This window comes from Odocoileus virginianus, chromosome 6, assembly GCF_023699985.2.
Source record: "Odocoileus virginianus isolate 20LAN1187 ecotype Illinois chromosome 6, Ovbor_1.2, whole genome shotgun sequence".
NCBI lineage: Eukaryota > Metazoa > Chordata > Mammalia > Artiodactyla > Cervidae > Odocoileus > Odocoileus virginianus.
Window position 1 is genome coordinate 26955110 of NC_069679.1, and position 23340 is coordinate 26978449.

Here is a 23340-nt window from a genome sequence, read left to right on the forward strand (position 1 = left end):
GCCTAACGCGTGCCCCACCTGCCCTCTCATCCTGACCTCTCCTGCTGCAGGTGGATCTCCTCCAGCAGGTCTCGGTGCTTCCCCAGGAGCCGCTGGGCTGAGGCCACATCCACCGCCTCCTCCTCGCTGTGGAGCTTGGCCTGGATACTGTCTGCCCACAGCAGCAGCCGCTGGCTCTCCTGCAGGAAGCTCCGGTGGGCCTGGGCCTGGGCCCGCAGGGCCACTTGCTCCCGCACTTGCTCCAGCAGCCCCTGCAGCGTCTCCACCTGTCCCTGCAGGGACGGGCTCTCTGCGGGGCCCATCTCCTCAACCCTGTGGACAGGACCCACCGCCCAGTCAGTGCTCTGTCCCTGGCCCTGGGCCCAGGCATATGTTCCCTAGGGCAAGTGGTGGCAACTCTGAACTGCCCTCTCACCCTCAATAGAGGGGCAGCGAGCATGGGTGGCTCTCTGGTTCACCATGAGCATGTTCTCACACCGTTTCCCAATCTGTGACCTGCCCTTCCAATGGCATACCCCACCCATCCTCCCACCTCAGTTTCTGTCCTCCTCCCCATTCCAGAGCCCTGCTCAGGGCATTGCTGGGCTGAATCCCGGTCATACTTGCTAGCCGCACTTTGCAGGCGGTGAATGTCTTTCTCCAGCACCAGCATCTTCTGCTGGCCCACTCGCAGAACATGGTGGCCATCCTCTGAGTTCCCCAGCTCCAGGGTTTCCAGCTGGAGTATCAGGTTTTGCAGCTGGACCTGTGTGGATCCACACTCCTGCAGAAAACTGCACACATGCGTTGTGCATGCCAGCTGCGTTTCCTTCTCTTTCTTCAGGGTCTCCAGCTGCTCCCACCTGGGCCGAGGGAACAGGGTTGTCTCAGGGATGTCATGTCACAGGGACACCTCTCCATCCATCCTGGGGCCTTGGCCAAGGCTTGTGTGACAAGAGCTGGCTGGCCAGCCATCCCCATACCCTCTCTTTCCATCCCTGATGCCTCTAGTCTTTCTTCCTGGCATCTCAGGAGTCAGGTAAGCAAGTACTCAGGCCTGGGCATTAGCCAACCTTGTCCTCTCAGCAGCACTCCCTCTTCATTCTCACCTCTGGCTCAGTTCCTCCTGCTGTAGCTGGATTTGGGGGGAATTTCCAGGACACCTCTGCTTCAGCTGCTCAGCGGAGCTGTTAACCTCAGTCCAGAGTCCTCTTCCCACAGCCAGGGCAGTGAGAAAGTTCTGGGGAAAGGAGATTCCAGGCCTGGAGGGGGCCTTTTGTCTTCCTACAGTCCCCTTAATACTAGGAATGACCTCAGATATGCACTGCTACAGAGATGTTTGAGCTGCATCCCTCTGGAAGGACAGGGGTCTGTGTCCTTACAGGGCTGGGAGGGCCCTTTAAAAATTCAAGACCAGACATCCAAATTGGGAAGGAAGAAGTAAAAGTGTCACTATTTGCAGATGACAAGATTTTATACAGAGAAAACCCTAAAGAATCACGTGGTAATGCAGGAGACACGGGTTCAATCCCATGTCTCCTGGGGGAAGATCCCATATGCCAATGGGGCAACTAAGCCCATGTGCCACAACCACTGAGCCTGTTCTCTAAGGTCCGGGAGCCACAGCTGAGCCCGCACGCACAACTACTGAAGCCCACATGCCCTGGAGCCCATACTCGGTAACAAAAGAGAAGGCTCTACGATGAGAAGCCTGAGCACCACAACTAGAGAGTAGATCTCACTCGCCATCACTAGAGAAAAGCCTGAGCAGCAGCAAAGACCCAGCACAGCCAAAAATAAATAAAATTTTAAAAAAGATTCCACCAAAAAACTGTTAGAATAAATGAATTCAGTAAGGTTGTAGGATACAAAAATCAATATACAGAAATATGTTCAATTTCTATACACTAATAAGGAACTATCAGAAAGAGATATGAAGAATCCCATTTGCAATTGTATCCCAAAGAATAAAATATCTAGGAATAAATTTTTTTAATTTATTCTTTGGAAATGCAATGGAAAATGGGACTGTTCTCTTCATTTCTCTTTCTGATAGTTCCTTATTAGTATATAGAAATTAAATTTGCAATTAACCCCCAAAGAATAAAATATCTAGGAATAAATTTTGGGCTTCCCAGGTGGTGCTAGTAGTAAAGAACCCGCCTGTCAATGCAGGAGACATAAGAGATGTGGATTTGACCCCTGGGTTGGAAAGATCCCCTGGAGAAGGAAATGGCACCCCACTCTAGTATTCTTGCCTGGAGAATCCCATGACAGAGGAGTCTGGTGGGCTACAGTCCATGGGGTTGTAAAGAGTCAGACATGATTGAAGCAACTTAGCATGGCACAAGACGGAGAAGGCAATGGCAGCCCACTCCAGTACTCTTGCCTGGAAAATCCCATGGACGGAGGAGACTGGTAGGCTACAGTTCATGGGGTCGCAAAGAGTTGGACACGACTGAGCGACTTTACTTTCACTTTTCACTTTCATGCACTGGAGAAGGAAATGGCAGCCCATTCCAGTATTCTTGCCTGGAGAATCCCAGGGACAGGAGCCTGGTGGGCTGCCGTCTATGGGGTCACACAGAGTTGGACACAACTGACGTGACTTAGCAGCAGCAGCACAGCACAAGAATAAATTTAACCAAGGAGGTAAAAGATCTGTTCATTGAAAACTATAAGACATTGATGAAAAAAAATCAAAGAAGACACAAATAAATAGAAAGATATTTTGTGTTCAAGGATCGGAAGACTAAAATTTGTATGGGACAATAAAAGATCTCAAACAACCAAAGCAATCTTGAGAAAGAACAAACTTGGAGGTGTTATGCTCCTTGATTTCAAACTCTTTAACAAAGGCATAGTAAATCAAAACAGTATAGTACTGGGATAAAAACAGACATATAGATCAATGGAAAAGATAGCCCAGAAACAAACCCATGCATATATGGTCAATTAATTTTATGACCAAGGAACTATCGATTATAAAGACTATACACTGGGGAAAGGACAGTCTCTTAAAAAATAGTGTTGGGGAAACTCGACAGTTGCCTGCAAAAGAATGAAACTGGAACACTTTCTAATACTACACATAAAAATTAACACAAAATGGATTAAAGACTTGAATGTAAGACCTGAAATCATAAAGCTCCTCAAAGAAAACATAGTAGGGTAAGCTCCATGACATTGGTCTGGTAATGATTTTTTTTTATTTGACACCAAAAGCAAAGGGACAAAAACAAAATAAACAAGTGGCTAAAAAGCTTCTGCCCAGCAAAGGAAACCATCAACAAAATGAAAAGGCAACCTATGGGAGAATGGAAGAAAATATTTGCAAATCATACATTTGATAGAAGGTTAATATCCAAAATATACAGAGAACTTACACATTTTAATAGCAAAAAACCAAATAATATAATTAAAAAATGAGCAAACATACAGATGGTCAAGAGTTACATTAAAAGATACTTATCACCATCATAAGGGAAATGGAAATTAAAACCACAATGAGATATCATCTTATACTTATTAGAAAGGCTATTATCAAAAAGACAATAAATAAGCATTGGTGAGGATGTAGAGAAAAGGGAATCCCTGTGCACTGCTCGTGTGAATGTAAATTAGTACAGCCACTATGGGAAACAGTATGGATGTTCCTCAAAAAATGGAAAATAGAACTACCACATGATCCAGCCATTCCACTTCTGGGTATTTATCTGAAGAAAACAACACTAACTCCAAAAAATATATACACCTGCACTGCAATATACATTGCAGCATTATTTACACAAACCAAGATGTGGAGACAACCTAATTGTCCATCAGTGGATGAAAGGACAAAGAAAACATAATACACACACACACACACACACACACACATGAGCACTGAAGTATTATTCAGCCACAAGAAAGAATTGAAATCTTGCCATTCAGGATGACGTGGATGGACCTTGACGGCATCATGCTAAGTGAAATAAGTTAGATGGAGAAACACGAATACCATATGATCCTACTTATATATGTGATTTAAAAAAAACCCAAGCTCATAGATTCAGAGAATGGACTGGTGGTTCCCATAGGGGAGGCATGGGGAGTGGGTGAGATGGGTGAATGGTACACACTTATAGTTATAAAATAAAACTTTTGTTACTGTGCATGTATGCTGATGGATGTTACTAGATTTACAGTGTGGTCATTTTGCGATATATGACATCTATTTATACCCGAAAAAATACAGTGTTATATGCTAATTATACCTCAATTAAAAAAAAAATTCGAGGCCAAATCCTCCTCTCCCTCCTCCCAGACAGGACCACAGCTGACATGGAGCTCACTGGGGCACAGGAGTGAATAAGGGAGAGGCGTGAGGAGGGGGCAGGACAGGAATCACCCGAGGCAGCAGGGCCAAGCAGGCAAGACCCCCTCAGCAGCAAGATACCTCAAACTTGAGCTGCGTGACTTCCAAGTTGTTGGCCTTGGGCTGCAGCGTTTGCAACAGCGTCGTCTGTTTGGCCAGCCAGGACTGCAGCTCCCCACATGAGCCATAGAAGCCAAACAGGGCCACCGCCTCCTCCAGCTGGGCCCTGCGGCGCTGAGGAGAGGCCAGCCCAGAGGCTGGGTTGAGGGCCAGTGCCTGCCATGGGGCGCTGAGAGCAGGTCCCCCATCACCTCCCAACCCGCAGAGTCCAAGGCCAGGCGCAGAAACAGTCCCTGTCCCACTGCTGGGCCCTCCACCCTCTCTGGCAGAGGGCCCGGCAGAGCATGCACATCGCTCTCATCCTACTCACACCCTGCGCTCTTGGGTACAGTCTGCGCTTCTCCCTGGGTCTGGCCCTGCTCCCTGCCCCTTCCCCTGCAGGCTCTCCTCTAGCTGCTCCCAGGCCTCCCTGCCGTGCTCCAGGCACCCTGGCCCTCGCTCCTTCACTGGGCCCCTTTCCTGCCTTTGCCCAGGTCCTGCTTAGAACACTCTTCCCCACCATCTCCCCCTGCCACGCCCCTGACTGACCTGCTCCCAGCTTCTCACTGTTCAAGTCTCGGCCTAAATGTCCTTCCCTCAGAGATGCCTCTCCTGATTCCCTGCCCTCACCTGGCCTCCCCTTCACACTCCCATTGCACCCAGATCCGTCTAATGACTTGTTCACATCTTCTCTGCCCCGACCCAAGCTCCTCAAGGGCAGGGAACGCGTCCTGTCACTGCTCTGTCCCTGGGCTCATGGCCCAGGATCCAGACTGAAGGAGCGAACGTTCCATGAACAAGGAGTGTTACCTCTGCCTGGGCCCGCAGGCCCTCATAGTCCTGGCTCAAGCGGTCCTGTGTCTGGAGGATGGTGTTGGGGTCAAAGTCAGGGTCAGGCTCATCTGGGAGGGCCATCTTCTGGGTGCCCCACAGACCAGAGTGGCAGGAAACCTCACACCAGGCCCCTGGGTTTCTCGGGCCTATCTTCGGAGAGCTCAGGGCAGACACCACCTGTGCCCACAGGACAGAGGTCAGCGTGTCCGGAAGGGCTCCCAGCAAGGAGCAGAAGGCTTGGCAGGGTGGGCCAGCAGCTGTACCTGAGCTTCCGGTCCCATGATGTGACTGAGGGGCACTGTGGCCTGGCAGCCCCCTGGGGTGTTGGGGATCTGTCTGGCGTGGGGGCTGCCGGGCCTCTCCTGGGAGCTGGGTGAAGTGCATTCCTGTGGGAACATAGGTTCTCAGGGCCGCACTGGCCCTGTGCCTCTTCTTGAGCCAGGAGCTGGCCACTGGGGGTGGGCAGGGGAGATTATTCATTACTCAGTCCTGTGCCAGGAGCCCTGCAGGCCAGAAGATGAAGGCCAGAGCTTCCTGAGCCCCTGAAGACCTTATGCCCACAGACCTAGGACACTTCCCAGGACTGTGCAAGGATAAGCAGCATGCACAGTGTGTGAAATGGATACTATGGGGGCCCAGGGGGTGGAAGACAGCCAGAACAGGCTGGGGTCGGGAAAGATTTCAAGGGCAGGGTGAGCCTGGTTGGGGGAACACCATTTGCAGGCAAAGTGGCTCTGGTGGCAGGAGCTGGGGCATAGAGGGGTGGAGGGGGAGCCCAGGCTGGCCTTCCAGATGGGGGGTCTCTGTCCCTCTGTGTCTCTGGCCCGGGGCAGGGGTCAGACATTGCAGCAGCAGCAGCCGCCAGGCTGGCCACTCAGGGGTTGAGGAAAAGGAAGAGGCACAGAGAAAGACTGGAAAGGGAGGGGAACAAAGGAAGACTCAGAATTTCAGGCAGCTTCATATCTTTCCTCCTCTCCTTAACTTCTTCCCTTCAGTCTTTGGATGCCCGCAAGAGCCACACAGATTCCTGATGCTCTGTTAAGGTGCCCATGTAAGGTCTTGGCCTTATACCTCTGTAGATGAAGCTTGTCTTGACCTGAGGGCATGGTGGTTGGCTGCCCTGCAGTGCTAAAATTTGGGTCCCATTCTCAGGTCTCCTGGTGACATCTCCATCAGTTCTGCTCCAGCCTTCTGGGGGTTCCTTCTGTATGGAGGAGGGAAGGCTCTGCTTAGCTGCCAAAGTGACTCCCCACCCACAGGAGGGGAGGCATCTCTGTACCTCTCCACCACCACTGGGCAAAGAAAGGGTCTGAAAATGCCAGAGATTAGAACTAAGCCTTCTATCAATGCCAAGGCTGGCTGGGCAGTAGATGCCACAAAAGAAGGATAAGGTGTCTCCTGTCATTCATTTAAACAACTCAGACTGGAGAAGGTGGCCACATAGTACAGAAGGAAAGCAATACCAAAAGCAGCAAGTGTTAATATAACGCAAGCGCCAGGAGTTACATATTATAGCCACACAGGGAGGGAAAGGGGAGACAGTCCTGGACAGGAGCTGGGCAACCACTCCAGCAGGTGTGAGGGCAGTAACTTGGCCTCTGTGAACTTTGGTTGCCTCACCTCTAAAGAGAGGGTGCTGGACCAGACAACTGCTAACACGTTGTGGTTCTATTTTCAAAAATTGTTGATTATATGGTCCAGGGAACAAATGCAAAGGAAAAGAGATAGCTCGACCTCAGCTAAGTTAGAAGCACAGAACTTTCAGACTTTTGGTAGTCTGGTCTTGGTGGTCAGTACCAACTATGCCATCAGGCCCCCTTCCAAGACACGAGGACCCGTGCTGCGGGTCTGCAGGCGCCCGGGACGTGGAGCTTCCTTGGCATGAGGGTGCATGCATGCTAAGTCGCTTCAGTCGTGGGATGAGGGTAGACGGACCAAATGTGAGTGCAGGACCTGAGGGCTGTGCTTTACACATCCTGAGCTACATGTCCAGCTTCTTGAAAGAAACTGCATACCCTCAGAGGCCTGAACCACCCTGCCCAACATGTAGGTATGTGGTTTTTTTTTTCTTTTTTAAACTGGAGGCTCAATAAACTGAGGGAGGGGGTTCAGAAAGCAGTCTGGGGTAGTGATTTGGCCACCCAAAGCCTAAAAAGGCCTAGTCAGGAGAGCCGAATAGGGCTTAAGGATGAAAGGACACCTTAGGCCCGGTGGTCAAAGTAACGGGACGTTGCTGGAGGAAACTGATCATTGCCTGGGAACTTGTGGGCGAATTGAGCAATGCCAAATTACCCTCTGATGTCCTCCATCATGGGCAGACAGTACTCTACTAACTCCGGGCTAGGACAGCAGGGGAGATGATGCCGAGAAGGAGTGGGCACCTCCAACCCAAGGGGAAGGCACGTCAGGAGCCACAAAGGCCATCTCATTTCCACCCTCTGTGTGGTCAAGGGTGCAGTGCGCATTTGGTGTCGGGGGCCCGTGGGTTTGGGTCCCTGTCCTGTCTCTACGTACCAGGAGTGCTGCCTGGGCTGTGGCCACCCGTGCCTGCTCGTCTAATCGATGCAGCTCGGTCCCGAAGGTGCGCACAGAGCGTTCCAGACGCAGGTGTTGCCGCAGTAGGGCCTCGGTGGCCACCTGGTTCTGTGCAAAGGATGCACTCTCCAGTGTAGACCGCTGCTCCTGAAGCCACGAGTCCGCCTCCGCCACGTCCATGAAGTACTGTGAGGAGGAGGGCAGGCTGGGCACACATGGGCTGACCCTGCACTCCCTGCCCGGCCACCCAGCTCCTGCTGCCCTGCTACCTGCTGGACAAGCAGGGCTGCCTGCAGCCTCATGCCCTGCTCATCCATCCGGGCCCAGAGCCGCTGCCACATGCCCTGTACCACCTCAGCCCGCTCCCAGGGGTCCGGCCGCGGCGGGGGCCCGCAGGCTCCCAGTTTGCGTCCCCTCTGCACAAGATCAGCGCACACAGCCTGGTGGCGATGGAGCTCGGCTTCCAGGGCCTGGAGGAGCACAGAGGAGGGAGCTGAGTGAGGGAAGGGATGGATGGCAGGGAGAGGGGAAGAGGCAGGATGCAAGTTAGAGGGCACCTTGTGTTTCTGCAGGGCCGCTGCGATCTGGCTGAAATCCGGGCCCATGGATGCATCCTCCACCAGCTGTCCGTGCTCCCTCAACCAGGCTTCCTCCTCCTCACAGCTGTGCAGGAGCTCTGCCTGCTGCACGGTCTGCTCCAGCGAGGCCCGCCTGAGGGATGGCAAGGGCCACAGAGGGAATCAGGCAGTGATGCGGCTTAAGGAGGGATTCCCCATCAGGCCCAGATACCTCCCCTTAGACAGGACTTCTGTCCCTGGATCACTCAACAGAGGAGACTAGGGTCAGGGCAGAGGAAGTCTCCAGGCAGCATGTTTAAACCTGGGCAGGAGGTAATTTGGATTACAGAAAAGTTGTGGAGAGGGCAGAGGAGTTTGGGTGGGCTCTTACCGGGACCTGGCAAGAGACATGAGGCTCTGGTAGAGCTGGGCCAGCGCCCTGGCCTTGGCCTGCAGCACCTCCACAGCAGTGCCCGTGGAAGAGTCCAGCTTCATGGTCTGGTGGGCCAGATGGCTCACGTGGGCTCCAAGGACTGAGATCTGGGCCTCCAGCAGGTCATGCCTCTGCAGCAGCCCCTCTACCTCTGTCAGCTTCTGCCCACAGGCCGTGGAGCTGACTAGCACCTGGCCAGGGACAGATGAGTGGTCATTAACGTCCCAGAGTGCTGGGTCGCTGTGAGTGCCAGGACTGGGGCATGCTGCTATGTTCTCCCAGGGGTCCACTGGTCCAGGGCCTACCTGAAGCTCGTTGAGCTGGTTGGAGGCAGTCTCCACCTCCTGCAGCAGGCTCAGCACAGCCTGCATGCCCGCTATCTGCTTCCTCTGCCCTTGGAGCCGCTGGAGGAGCCGCTCCCAGCGCCGGGTGATCTCCAGCTGCCTGGGGGATGTAAGAATAAGGGTGTGTCCACTGGGCCATGGCAGGGAAGCTTGGGGTCCACAGTTGGTGGTTGGGGGGCTTGTCTGTACTGGAGGAACCTGAGTACTGTGGCTGGGGCTGTGAGCATCTTACCCTGGAGTGGTAGGGGCAGTGTCCCTGCCTTTTAGAAACAGGCAGAAAAACTGAAGGGAGAGTCTGAGGTTCAGGCCTCCTCTGACACCCAAACCTTCCTTCCAGTCCTCATTACAGGTGACCGCAACTCCATCCTTCCCAGTGCTCAGGCCAGTAACTGGATGACTCATTTTCTCACATCCCACTTCTTATCTGTTTGCAAATTCCCCTGGACTCAAAATAAATGCAGAACCCCTCCATTTCTCATCATCTCCACTTCTCTATTATTCTAAGTGATTACTGCAGTAGCTTCCTGACTGTTCTCTCTGCTTCTGCCCTTGTCCCTTCAGTCTACTCCTGTCATGGCATCCAGAATGATCACTGTAAAATAAAAGTTAGACCGTGTGACTTGTCTGCTCAAGTCCTGCCATGATTTCCTATCTTCTGCTGAGTAAAAACTGTCTTTACTGTGTCCTGCAGGGTCTGGCAGGATCTCTGCCACCACCCCTGGCCTCCATGCCTCCCTGACCTCAACTACAACCTGTTCACTTGGCTTCCATGTTATTTTCCATGTGCCCCTTTGGGACACTGCCCTAGTATAGTCCGTCATCATATCTGTATGGTTTCTCACTTCTTTCTGCTCTTTCAGTTCAGTTCAGTTGCTCAGTTGTGTCTGACTGTGATCCCATGGACTGCAGCACGCCAGGCCTCCCTGTCTATCACCAACTCTCAGAGTTTACCAAAGCTCATGTCTATTGAGTCGGTGCTCTTTGCTCAAAAGTAAACCTCCTCTGACCATTCAGTATAACTCCCTCTGCCCACGTTGGTACCTCATATTCCCCTATTCTGCTTTATTATCTTTTAAAATCACTGTCTCACAGACTGTATATGTTTCTGTTTTCCTTAGTAGCATGTAAGCTCTATGAGGGGAGGGATTTTTGTTTGCCCTTTTCACTGCTAAATCTCCAACACCTAGAACAGTACTTAGGACATAGTATAGACACTCAATAAATGCTTAGTTTTAGTGAATAAATTAATAAGAGGCTATCTAGAAAGAACAGAGCTTTACCAAAGGGATCAATGACAGAGGTTGGAGTTTTAGGCAATAGTGGGAGCTAGATCTTTTTATTTACTTATTTATGCTGTGCCATGCATCTTGCAAGATCTTAGTTCTCTGACTAGGGATGGGATCTGGGCTCTGACAGTAAAAGCACCAAGTCCTAAACACTAGACTGCCAGGGAATTCCCAAGATATAGATCTTTTAAAAGGGAGCCCCAAATCAATAAATCACCCCCACCTCCTCATGGTAGGAAGGCCTTAGCCTGTTTTGAAGACTGTCCCATGCCCGGGGCTCACCTGCTGGCCACCTCTGTCCCACCGTGGTAGCGCTCCTGCTGGAGGATGTCTGCAATCTCGGCCAGGGCCTGGAAGCGCCCCTCCTGGGGCAGGATACTGGCCTCCAGCATGCCCAGCCTCTGGGCGGCCGCTTCCACCATGGCCGGGCTGGCTGGCGGGGCTGCGGCCCGGTCCAGCGCCTGCTCTGTGTCTGTCAGGAAGCTCTCCCTGAGGGCTGCCTTACGCTGGAAACGCCGGGCCAGGGTTTCCAACCGCTCTAGTTGTAGGAGCCTCTGCTGCAGGGCCCGGCTCCGTGAGGCCTCCGCCCGCTCCAGGCTTGCCCAGCGCCGGGACAGCTCCGCAGGGCCCAGGCCCTCGGGTGGCAGGAAGGGCCTGCGGTTCTGGGCTCGGAGGGCTGTCTGCAGCCGAAAGAGCAGGGCCTCCGTGGCCCCTCGCTGCTGCAGTCTCGGTGGCTTCTCCTGGGTGCGGAAGGAGGCAAAGGCCACCAGTAGCTGGCGCATGGCCAGCAGGTTGTCTGGGAAATCCCGCGCCTCCAGCTGCACCTGCTTCTCTGCAATCCAGCACAGCAGGTCGGCCACCAGCTCCTCGTACTGGGTCTGCAGCGCCTCTGACTCCCGCAGCTGATGCAGGATCTGGTGGAGGGCATGGGGAAGGGCTCAGACCAGCACCTGGGGGGCACACCCTGGCTTCCAGGTCCTGGAGGCCTTCCCCTTTTGGGTGCTGAGTGCCAGCCAGGCTTGCCTAGGTACACAGTAGCTCCTGCTCTTAGGTGAGGATACGCTAAAGTGGGGGTGCTCCCAGCCCCCAGAGAAGCAAGGTCTGTTTCCATTCCACACTCAGACCCGGGAGTGGGGCTCCCGTCCTGCCTTCCTCTATCTTATTTTACTCCGTTTGGCCTCAACACTGGAAGTGCTCTTCTTTCCCTCCCTGAGGCCCCCACACCCCTAAAGCAACTCAGGGCCTTTGGCCTGGATCACCTTCCCCACTCCCAGCTGAGACACCAACCCTGAGAACAGCCCTCCCAGGTCTCAGCCTCTGCCATCGTGCCCAGAGGGTAAGAAAGCTCCCCAGAAACATGGACTTGGCCCAGCAGAGCTGCCCCGTGTTTGTCCTTGCAGAGTCCAGCTCTCTGTGCCTTTTAATCCCATTAGGAGCTTAACAACCTAAGAGCCGAGGTGGGGGTGGAGGGTCAGGGAGAGGCGGTGCTCACCCGGCTTCCCTGTATGCCGGGAAGTCTGCTCATGCTTCCTTGAACACTCCCAGCAGCCTTCTGTTACCCAGAATTAATTGCGTTACCCAGGCATCATCATTCCCATTTTACAGATGAAGCACAGGAAGGTTGGATGATGTGGCCAAGGTCACACATGGAGGAAACGTCACAGGGTGTGCTGACTCCGGAGCCCATGTTTGCCCCACCTCTCCGCAATGCCACCTTCCCTCTCTGTCCCCAACCTTTACGAGTCTCCTCTGGACGGTCTGCTCCTGGTGCAGGCGGGAGAAGTGGTGATAATAGAGGGAGACGTAGGTCATGATGGAGCGCTCGTCGGGCTGTAGGGCTGCCACGTCCTCGGGATCCAGCAGCTGAGCAATGCCCAGCTCCTGCTCAGCTACGTGGAAAGCACAGCGGAGGTTGTGCAGTGGGCGGTCGGGACGCAGGGAGCTGTAGTCAAGCAGGTCTGGCCTGGGCAGAGAGCAGGCAGAGCTCTTCACCAGAGTCAGGGACTGCTCAGCTTTATGTGGACTTGTTAAGAGGGTCATTCCCACCTTGCTGGGCACTAACTTGCCCCTGATGATGACCTAAGGCCCTGGTTGAAGGAATAGGACTGGGAGAGGGGAGGGTTAATTTTGCTTGGGGCTCAGCCTCCTGGGTAGTGGGGGGAAGCTCCAAAATGGACAGGTGCTTGCCAGAAAGAGGACTGAAAAGAGAATCAGGGATACAGAGAGTAGAAGGCAGCAGGGGTCAAAGGCAAACCTGGCTAGTTCTATAGAAGTGGGGAGGGGTGTCACAGACCAGGAACTTAGGGTCAGTGTCTTTACTTCTGTGCCCAGTGTAAGGGGCCAGAAGGATATGGGATAATGGGTGGGTGGAGGACCCAAGTCCTGGAGAAGTTAGCTCAGAGGGTAGAAGGCCTCTGAGAAGGAAGCAGAGGCCTGCCTCAGGCCAGCCAGGGCAGGAGGTGCTGGGTCCCCTCCCACACGCCCACCTGTGGGCATGGATGAGGGCACTGAAGCTGAGCCCATCACTCCAGCTGCGGGAGAAGTCCGTGATGTTGATGTTGGCATAGCCGGCAGTCTTCCGCTGGCACCAGACCAGCAGAGCTTCCTTGGCAGACAGCAGGGCTGCGCTGACACCAAACTCCTCCTGGAAGGACAGGACAGTGGGTCACCGTGCAGGGATGGGATGGGGATGGGGGTAGGCCGCAAGTTGTGGGAGAAGCAGGCTGGGCACAGTGCGATCCTGCTCCCCCACCTGGAGGCAGTGTGGATGGCCTGTCCTTCAGAGCATCTGACTGCACTTGCTGTTATTTGTGCTGGGCAGGGATTGGGGGTGCGAGAGAAAGATTGTCCTTACAAAGAAGTGGGGCATTCTGAAAGTTGTCACCTCTGAGTAGCTGGTTTTGAGTCACAATTGGTGACAATGGCCGCAGTAGCTCCCATTTCTCTCGGCCTTCCTTTCTTTTTTTTTTTTTTTTTTTTTTTTTTTTTGAGTCTTGGAAATTGTACATTTTATTTATTTTTTTTTTTTTAATTTTTTTTATTTTTTTAATTTTTATTAGTTGGAGGCTAATTACTTTACATCATTACAGTAGTTCTTCCTTTCTTTTTTAATATTTATTTATTTGGCTGCGTCAGGTCTCAGTTGTGGCACTTGGGATCTTTAGTTATAGCATGTGAATTCTTTTTTTTTTTTTTGCATGTGAATTCTTAGTTGTATCATATGGGATCTAGTTCCCTGACCGGGGATCGAACCCATGACCCCTGCACTGGGAGGGCAGAGCCCTAGCCACTGGACCACTAGGGAAATCCCTCTGCAGCCTTTCGGCTGGGCCGGGCCCTGTGCTAACCAACCCTGGGCCACACGGAATTGAGTCTGGGCTTCACTAGACCGACTCCAGGTCACCATGGGCTTTCTGCCAGCCAGGCACCAGGCCCACACACGCGGCTCTCCACCTGGCACAGCCCCCAGAGGTAGGCACTGTTAGTAGTTACATTCTAAGGAAGCACAGGAGGTGCAGTAAGAGGGGTCAGGAAACTGTCTGGGGTTCCCTGGCTGTTAGGGGAGGGTCTCTCTTGACCTAGAAACCTCTGACATGCGGAGCCCATCTGCCTCACAAGGCCTCGCTCACACAATGGCTTCTTCAGACTGGGAAATGACCATCTTCAACTGGTTTCTGTCTCCTTGATAATCTCTCTCATTCTGCCGCTGTCGGTTTCCGCACGTTCCCCTCACCTCCCGCGCCCCCGTCCCATCCCTCTTTTACTCAGTGCTGCTTTCCCTCCTCCTTCCGGGCTCCACTTCTTTCCCTGCCTTCTGTTCCTTGTCCCTGTCCTGCCTTCAATGGTCCTCCCCTTCCATCCACCCCCTCCCTTGCCCCTCACATCCTGGAATCCCCATCTCCTTTCTTTCTCTCCTTTTCTCCCTTCTTCATCACTCACCTAGAGCCAGACATACTGGAATGTGAAGTCAGGTGGGCCTTAGGAAACATCACTACAACAAAGCTAGTGGATGTGATGGAATTCCAGTTGAGCTATTTCAAGTCCTAAAAGATGATGCTGTGAAAGTGCTGCATTCAATATGTCAGCAAATTTGGAAAACTCAGCAGTGGCCACAGGACTGGAAAAGGTCAGTTTGCATTCCAATCCCAAAGAAAGGCAATGCCAAAGAATGCTCAAACCACCACACAATTGCACTCATCTCACACGCTAGTAAAGTAATGCTCAAAATTCTCCAAGCCAGGTTTCAGCAATACGTGAACCGTAAACTTCCAGATGTTCAAGTTGCTTTTAGAAAAGGCAGAGGAACCAGATATCAAATTGCCAACATCTTCTGGATCATCAAAAAAGCAAGAGAGTTCCAGAAAAACATCTATTTCTGCTTTATTGGCCATCTATTTCTGCTTTATTGACTATGCCAAAGCCTTTGACTGTGTGGATCACAAGAAACTGTGGAAAATTCTGAAAGATATGGGATATACCAGACTACCTGATCTGCCTCTTGAGAAACATGTATGCAGGTCAGGAAGCAACAGTTAGAACTGGACATGGAACAACAGATTGGTTCCAAATAGGAAAAGGAGTACATCAAGGCTGTATATTGTCACCCTGCTTATTTAAGTTATATGCAGAGTACATCATGAGAAACGCCAGGCTGGAAGAAGCACAGGCTGGAATCAAGATTGCCGGGAGAAATATCAATAACCTCAGATATGCAGATGACACCACCCTTATTGCAGAAAGTGAAGAAGAACTAAAGAGCCTCTTGATGAAAGTGAAAGAGGAGAGTGAAAAGTTGGCTTAAAGCTCAACATTCAGGAAACTAAGATCATGGCATCTGGTCCCATCACTTCATGGCAAATAGATGGGGAAACAGTGGAAACAGTGGCAGACTTTACTTTTTTGGGCTCCAAAATCACTGCAGATGGTGATTGCAGCCATGAAATTAAAAGACACTTACTCCTTGGAAGGAAGGAATAGTACAACCTAGACAGCATATTAAAAAGCAGAGACATTACTTTGTCAACAAAGGTCCATCTAGTTAAGGCTATGGTTTTTCCAGTGGTCATGTATGGATGTGAGAGTTGGTCTATAAAGAAAGCTGAGGGCCAAAGAATTGATGCTTTTGAACTGTGGTATTGGAGAAGACTCTTGAGAGTCCCTTGGACTGCAAGGAGATCCAACCAGTCCATCCTAAAGGATATCAGTCCTGGGTGTTCATTGGAGGGACTGATGCTGAAGCTGAAGCCCCAGTACTTTGGCCACCTGATGCGAAGAGCTGACTCATTTGAAAAGACCCTGATGCTGGGAAAGATTGAGGGCAGGAGGAGAAGGGGACGACAGAGGATGAGATGGTTGGATGGCATCACCGACTCGATGGACATGAGTCTGTGCAAGCTCTGGGAGTTGGTGATGGACAGGGAGGCCTGGCATGCTGCGGTCCAGGGGGATGCAAAGAGTCGGACATGACTGAGTGACTGAACTGAACTCCCGTCTTCCAATTCTTCCACCAATTTCTGTTTATAAACTCAGAATGAGATTGGGATTGACATATATACGCTCCTATGTATAAGACAGATAACTGATGAGAACCTACTGTGAGCACAGGGAACTCTACTCACTGCTCTGTGGTGACCTAAATGGGAAGGAAATCCAAAAAAGAGGGGAGATATGTATACATATAGCTGCTTCACTGTACAATAATACAACCTTGTAAAGCAACTGTACTCCAAAAAAAAAAACCCCAAAGCTCAGAATATCAAAGCACAGCAGGTTATATTCCCTTCCCCATCCTCTGGGCCTGGGAGCTTGAATAGAAGGGACCAGTATGTAGCAGTGCAAGGGGGGAGGGGAAGGAGTTTAGGGCCTGGAGCTGGGCTCTGCCAGAGCCAGGCCAGCCCAGAAACCCTGAGCAGCTGGATTAGGCTGGCAGACATGAGCCAGGAGTGATTCTGGGGGTGAGCATGTATGGGCATGGGGTCAGCCTGGTCCCAGACACATCTGAGTTTTGCAGGGAGAAAGGCCTGAGTTGGCTGCAGACAAGAGAGCCAGCTGGCCAGCTGGTGGCCAGTCAGGGGATAATGTAGACCTGCTGCCCCTGAGGAAGGGGTGGCAGGGGCACTTGGAGCTGGCTTAGGGGGGTGGGGAGAGGAGCGTGGCTTTCTGGAAGGGCTTGAGGTCAGCTAGAAGTTGATCCATCCACTCATTAGCCACATGGGTGCTAGGCCCTGGGGATGCAGGCAGGCAAGGCCCCTGCTCTCCTGGGGGTCACAATCCCATCAAGAGTGTCAAGGGTCCTCCTGGATTTGAGCCAAATCTGTGGCTTCTTTTCTTTAAGATTTCATGCTCCAAGTTGGTTTTCCTAACCTACTGGAATTGAGTTTTTGGTGGGGTTTTGGAAACCGTGAAACTATGAACATTTATATAAGGACTTTTATGTGTTCACTCTTCCTGACCCAGTTGTAGAATGGAGGAAGATGAGGAACCATCCCTTTGGTTTTCAGGATCCTGAGGATTTGGAAACCTTCAGGGCTGGGGCTTTCCCTGTATGTTTTATTTCTCCCAATAGTACATTATGGGTTAATGAAAGTTACAGGGATTCAGTGGCAAGTAGAAAACAATAAATTAGCAGTGAAAGGCAGGTGGTGGGCAGGCACCTTGACCCCCTTCACTAGTAAATGATTTGTTCCAGGCCCAACTTGAAGCCCATAAATCCATTAATAGCTCTTACTTCAGCATATTACAACCTCTCTGACACTCTGAATCCTTTGCCTGCGATTGAAGAGTGAATAGAAGTTGTGTGGATGCCGAGGATCTGCTGTGGGCATCCTAACGGTCAGGTGGAACTGCTCTGTCCTCAGGACCCTGAGGGGAGGCCAGGGCTGGGCTGGGCTGGGCAGCTGGGCACGGGGGCTGAGACATACCCTGTCCAGGCAGATGTGGGAAATCTGGAAACGCAGAATGATGACCCAGATGAGTCCCAGGATGAGCGTCTGGTCTCCATCCACGATGTTCTCTGGCCCAATGAGGGGTATTGGCACCTGTGGGCATATTTTTCTGACCTCAGCCACAATGCCCATGTACTAGAGAAGACTCATAGTAACCAAAGGGTTGGCTGCCGGATGGGAGGGGTTCTGTCTGTCCTGACCCAGGAGGTCCCCAGGCGAGAAGCCAGCAGGCCCAAGGCCAGGCAAGCCCAGGCTTTCCAAGCGATAGTGGAGACAAGGCTGTCACCTTCATAGGCTACGTATCTGTGACACATTATGTCTTTGAGCTTGAAGGGTGCTGAGTAGCTTCTGACAAGGGCTATAGGACTTGCACCTTTCTGAGGTTCTAGAGAGGAGGTGATTGGCTCACAGGCCATTGGCCCTGGGACCAAGTAGTGTGGGCTTGCATTGTGTGGCTGGCAGCTTTCTGTTCTTCCATGAGTCTAGGGACCACAGTGCTCCATCCCTTGCTCTGGCCTCTCTTGCCTCGCTCCAGCACGCTAGGCTCCCAAAGGGCTGCCTGTGACCCACATCCCAGGACTCAGGCTCAGCCTGGCCAGTTTCAGCTGTAACTTCACATCCTCTAGGCTCAGCCATCTCATGCTCCAGTACCTGAAGCCAAGAGCCCCCAGGCTTCCCAATTCCTGCTTCTTAATTTAAATGACCCCTGCACAGCCCCCCGACACGGGCCATGAGGATCCCTGTTTCTGGAGCTCTCCTCTCCTTTTAGAGACGACTTCTCTGGGGCTGTCCCTTCCTCTCAGGATCCCTCCTGTTTGCGGAGGCCCCTCCCGGCTGTCTATTCCAGCTTCTCCCAGGCAGCCCTACACCACCTCCCTTCCCTGCCTGGCTCAGTAGTGTCTGAGGCTCTTCCCCTGTGTCTGACCCCCACATCCAAGATCTGCTGACCAGCTGCTCATGGGCCTTGCCTGGAAAATATTTTCCTCTTTTATGAAAAGAGAAGGTTAAGAGTGTACTGAATCTTTCAACTTAGACTCCACAATCTCTCATTGTAGGCAAAGGCAGATTTCATTCCCGCCCACTGGGGACAATGGTTGTTCCAGCTCCAGCCGGGTGGGTGCCCTCTAAGCCGGGTGAACTGTGCAAAGTAGGGCTTTGCTTCCTGGACTCTGTATCCCAGCTGCTCCTCCTGGATTCCGGCTCCAGACCCTCTGCTCGGCCCTGTGGCCAGCCCAGGAAAGATGATCCGGTCATCCGGCCTGTCCCCACCGCCCACCCCAGCACCGCGCCCAGGAGCCTTCTCCCCAGTGCCCACCTTGGCCCTGAGGAAGGCCAGAGCTCGGCTGCTGTTCTCCAGAAAATGGACCCGCATGCGGCCCCGGTTGGGGGGTGGCAGGGCCTCCCCTGAGATGAGCTCCAGCAGCCGCAGCAGGTGGGTGCCGTCAGCCAGCTCTGCGCACAGGTTCTGGATCTCGATGCCCACCTGGGAGGGGATGAGGAACAGGCAGAGGGTCAGCCCAGCCTCTCCTGTCTGCTCCATCCCAGGACCTGGGTGGTGAAACCTAGAGCACCAGCCTGGAGGAAGGAGCACTGGCCTTAGCCAGCTGGGCTCAAGTCGGCCCCCTGGGTCCACCTGCCGGGGAGCTGGGGGCACAGTGGAGGCAGCTGTGGGGCGGGCCCAGCTGCACTCACCCGGGCGTGCTGGAAGATATTGTTGATCCACTTGGTGAAGGTCTTCTCCTGCATCTGCATGTGCCGTGCCTGCAGCTTGCGGATGTGGCCCATCTCGTACGCAGAGTCCATGGTGGGACTGGACCGGGAGAGCCAGCCTGAGGTCTGCGGCTGGACTCCTGCTTCAGGTGCTCTGTAGTGCCAAGGAACTGCTGGGGGCTGTGGCGCTCACTGGCCAGCAGGCCCGGAGCCCTTTGGGGATGAGGAGCCACTGGATATTTCCCTAAGCTGGAGACACTGGGGGCCTGGAGGCTGGGGGAGGAAGGTGGATTCTGATGACTCCCTGGAACAGGGGACCCCTCCCTGCCAGACTGCCCCACGTGTGGTGGGTGGTTGCAGCTTGGGATCTAGCCAGGTAAGGTCTTGGGCTCCTGGCTGGTGCCCTACACTTGAGTGGCCCACCCTCTTTTCCAGATTCTTCTTCTAGAGCTCCTGCTGCCAGAGGTTTCCCCTGGGCCACAGCATTCGGCTGCTGCTGCTCGGGATGAATAGGGCAGGTGGAAGGAAGAAAGAAACTGCTCACCTTGTTGATGTCCTGAGAGGAGACCTGGCTGAACCGTTGGAGATGGCAGATAGCAGGGGCTGGGCGGGGAAGGAGAGACATCAAGAGAGGCTGAGGCTGGGGTAGCGCCATGGCCCTCCTCTTGGGCCGGCAAGGCAGGGTGACGGCACACAGCTGGCATTGTCCTCCCACCTGCCACAGGGCGTGGCCCGGGCCTGGAGGGGGCGGCTCAAGAATGCTCCAGATCGATGCTCCAGGGTCTCCTCCTTCATCATCTCTCTGCTGCCAAGGCCTTCAGGATCGGGTTGAGTCCTGGTGCCCAAGACACAAGAGTCCCACGGGATGGTCTCGATTTGGCTTCGGGTGGGAGCTCCATGGGGGAGCTGCAGTCTGGGTTCAAGAGCCTCTGGTCAGAGCCTCTGCACCCACACCCCAGGCTGAGGCTGCCCTTCTGCACCCCATCAAGGGTCTGTGAGCACCTGCAGGGCCTGAGATGGGAGTGAGCCCATGGGGCCACAGCCCTCACACCCTCTCCTGGGGGAACTCACCATAGACCACAGGGAAGCACTGGATCAGGGCTGGGCTTTCCAGGCTTGATGGAAACACACCCAACCCAGACCAGGGCTGCATGACGGGGTCCCTTCCACCTGGGGGCTGCTTTCTGAAGGGGGCTCCCCCTGAAAAGGGGTAACCCACACTGCAAAGCCTGCCTGTGGGAATGAAAGAATCTCCTCCAGAGTCAGAGATACAGTGTTCACTCTTTGGGGCCCCAGCACCTGTGCTCCGGCTGGGCCTGAGGCTCAGAAGCAGGGCTGTGCGGGAGCCAGCCAGCCCCTCTCTCCAACACCCCCCACCCTCCCGCTGCAACCGTGGACTGCATGACACAAGGAGAGCAAGTTCTAATTCAGGGGGCTTCACAGGACTGTCTGCTTACAGTCATGGGGCTAGGCTGTGTACCTAGGTTCATCCACCCCGAAGCCCAGCAACCATCCTGAGGGAGGCATCCCTCACAGTCCAGGCCAGTGAGAGGGGCAGTGGTCAGAGCCTGCCCTTCAGAGCTGGGTGGGATCCATTACACCTGAATCTCGGCCTGTGGCTGGGAGTGAGGGGCATGCTGCCCTTGGGTGGGGGGCAGATCCCCTGTATCCAAGAGGAGCCCCTGCCCCTGTTGTCCTCTCCCTGGGAGGTCCCTCCTGACACTGATTGGCTTCCCGGCACTTGGGATGAACCTGAGCTTCCTCCTTGCCCGCAGCCCCAGGTCCAATCAGGCACCAACAGCCGTCACTGTTGTGCCCCACCAACGGGCACTCCACAGGGCACCCCCCACCCGATTACTCCCACTGCCCCTGCAGGTCCTCATCACTGTCCCCAGCTCAGCACCCTGTCTCCCTGTCAGCCTACGCCCAGCCCACCATGCCTTCACAGAGCAAGACTCCCCACTGCCAGGTGGGGACCACAGCTACCTGCTCATATCTGAGCATCCGTTCTTCTCTCAGCTTAGAATGTCTCTTCTGCACCCCATCACCCACAGTCTCTTATCAGCCCCAGTTAAAAACCTTTCCTATAGCCAACAAACCCATGAAAAATGCTCAGCATCACTCATCATTAGAGAAATGCAAATCAAAACTACAATGGGGAATCACTGCCACACCTGTCAGAATGGCTATCATTAAAAAAAATCTACAAACAATAAATGCTGGAAGTGGATGTGGAGAAAAGAGAACCCTCCTGCACAGCTGGTGGGAATGTAAGTTGACACAGCCGCTATACAGAACAGTACGGAGATTCCTTTAAAAACTAGGAATAGAACTACCATGTGACCTAACAACCCCACTACTGGGCATACACTCTGAGAAAATCATAATTGAGAGACATATGTACTCCAATGTTTGTTGCGGCACTTTTTACAATAGCAAGGACATGAAAGGAACCTAGATGCCCACCAACAGATGAATGGATACAGAAATTGTAGTACATACATACAATATTACTCAGCTGTAAAAAGAATACATCCGAGTCAGTCCTAATGAGGTGGATGAACTTAGAGTCTATCATACAAAGTGAAGTCAGAAAGAGAAAAAACAAATATTAAATATTAATGCATGTATATGGAATCTAGAAAGATGGTACTGATGAACCTATTTGCAGGGCAGCAAGGGAGATGCAGACATAGAGAACAGATTTGTAGACACAGTAGGGGAAGGAGAGTGTGGGACGAATCGAGACTCTAGCATAAAAACACATACATTACTATGTGTAAAACAGGGAGCTCAACGCAGCTCAACATAGAGGGGTGGGATGGGTTTCAGGAGGGAGGAGACATGTATACTTGTGACTGATTTGGGTTGATGTGTGGCAAAGGCCAACACAATATTGTAGAGCAATTTTTCTCCAATAATTGTATTTTGTTCTATATTTCTCAATATTGTACAACTATAATTTTTGATATTAAAAAAGAAATCCTTTCCTTCTAGGAAGTTCCCCTTCCTCCTACCTCTATAAGTTTGTTTCACCTCCCATCAAGAGCCTTGGCCCAGGCGTCCCATGTGATGTGAGCCCCAGAGGACAGGATGGAGCTGCTTGGCCCTTTGCACACATATCTCAACAGAGGTGGTTGTACTTGAGGTTGTTGGGTAGGTTGTTAGGAAACTGCTCTTCTTTTTCCCCAAGTTCAACTATAATAAAGCGTACTGTACATGATACCAGGACCAGCTTCTCCTAGGCTGTGACTGACTGCAACCCATGGTGAGAATCCTGTTGGTCATACAAATTTGGAATGTTTATGCTGCAAGTAACTGAAGTTTCAAGTCAAATGGGTTTAAACAATATAAACAGAACATATTGGTCCATGTAACTGGAAAGTCTGGCAGGAGGACTTTAGGTGAGGTTTGATCCAGCAGCTCAAATGATGCCACCACAGGTTTGGATTTCCTTTGCCTTTCTCAATGCCTCCTTCATCTTCATGCTCCATGGGGTGGTTGCTGCCAGCCTCAATCTGCCAGCACCACTGGGCACTTCTTTCAAAGCTATTTATATTGTTGTACCAGTAGGCTCACTTCTTTGAACTGCATGGTTTAGAAAAGAGAACATCTTCCTGAGAGTTGGAACAGAAGTCTGAGGGACCTCTCATAATCACATGTCAATTTCTGAACCATTTCTGTGACCAGGTGGATGAAGTACTCTAATTGGCTCAGCCAATCAGGATCCATCCTGGAAAGGAGTGGGATCTGTCTCCCCAAACTTCACCATTCAGTTTGACGGTGGGGAAGTAGAGAGTGGCCTGCAAAAGGAAATTCCAGGTCTGGATCACTAAAAGGGTAGGTGGGAGCCAGTGTGAAAACTCCAGATGTCTACTATGGGTGCTCTGCACCTGCGAGGCATGGCAAGAGGTAGGAGCAGTGCCAGCCAGCCAGGGGTTGTATCCTAGCACCATGGCACCCTCAGGTGTCCGGTCAGCCTCAGTGCTAGAGAGGCCATCTCCTGTGAGTGCTCAGTGACGCCCCGTCCCCAGCCTCAGAAGAGTCTCCTCAATGGTCCCTTCCAGTCTTGGCTTCCAGTCACTCTTGGTTGGGGCATAAACTTCCTTCGGTGCCTGCTCCCAGACTTGGCCTCTGCCCACATCAGATGGAGCTGCTTTCCTGCTGAAGAAGCCCCCATCTCCCACCTAGAGAACATGCAGAAAGAGACAAGGGTCACAGGGATGGTGTGCCAAGGGGCATGCCCATCCCTTAACGCCTCT

At 52.6% G+C, this 23340-nt stretch overlaps 1 protein-coding gene across 1 annotated transcript in view; it reads right to left on the reverse strand.

The window, feature by feature from the left end:
• The window catches only part of SPTBN5 (spectrin beta, non-erythrocytic 5), a 49833-nt gene extending 29957 nt beyond the window's left edge, over positions 1-19876 (reverse strand). The window contains exons 1-17 of the mRNA XM_070468543.1: positions 19794-19876; positions 19061-19178; positions 18684-18851; positions 17345-17461; positions 12911-13068; positions 12159-12387; positions 10707-11338; positions 9100-9238; positions 8753-8985; positions 8362-8515; positions 8074-8274; positions 7784-7990; positions 5246-5446; positions 4418-4570; positions 1089-1219; positions 603-842; positions 37-312 (exon numbers count right to left, since the gene is read on the reverse strand). Of these exons, the coding sequence (XP_070324644.1) occupies positions 37-312; positions 603-842; positions 1089-1219; positions 4418-4570; positions 5246-5446; positions 7784-7990; positions 8074-8274; positions 8362-8515; positions 8753-8985; positions 9100-9238; positions 10707-11338; positions 12159-12387; positions 12911-13068; positions 17345-17461; positions 18684-18851; positions 19061-19178; positions 19794-19876 (3440 nt within the window). The remainder of the gene's footprint in view (positions 1-36; positions 313-602; positions 843-1088; positions 1220-4417; positions 4571-5245; positions 5447-7783; positions 7991-8073; positions 8275-8361; positions 8516-8752; positions 8986-9099; positions 9239-10706; positions 11339-12158; positions 12388-12910; positions 13069-17344; positions 17462-18683; positions 18852-19060; positions 19179-19793) is intronic.
• Between the last annotated feature and the right edge of the window lie 3464 nt (positions 19877-23340).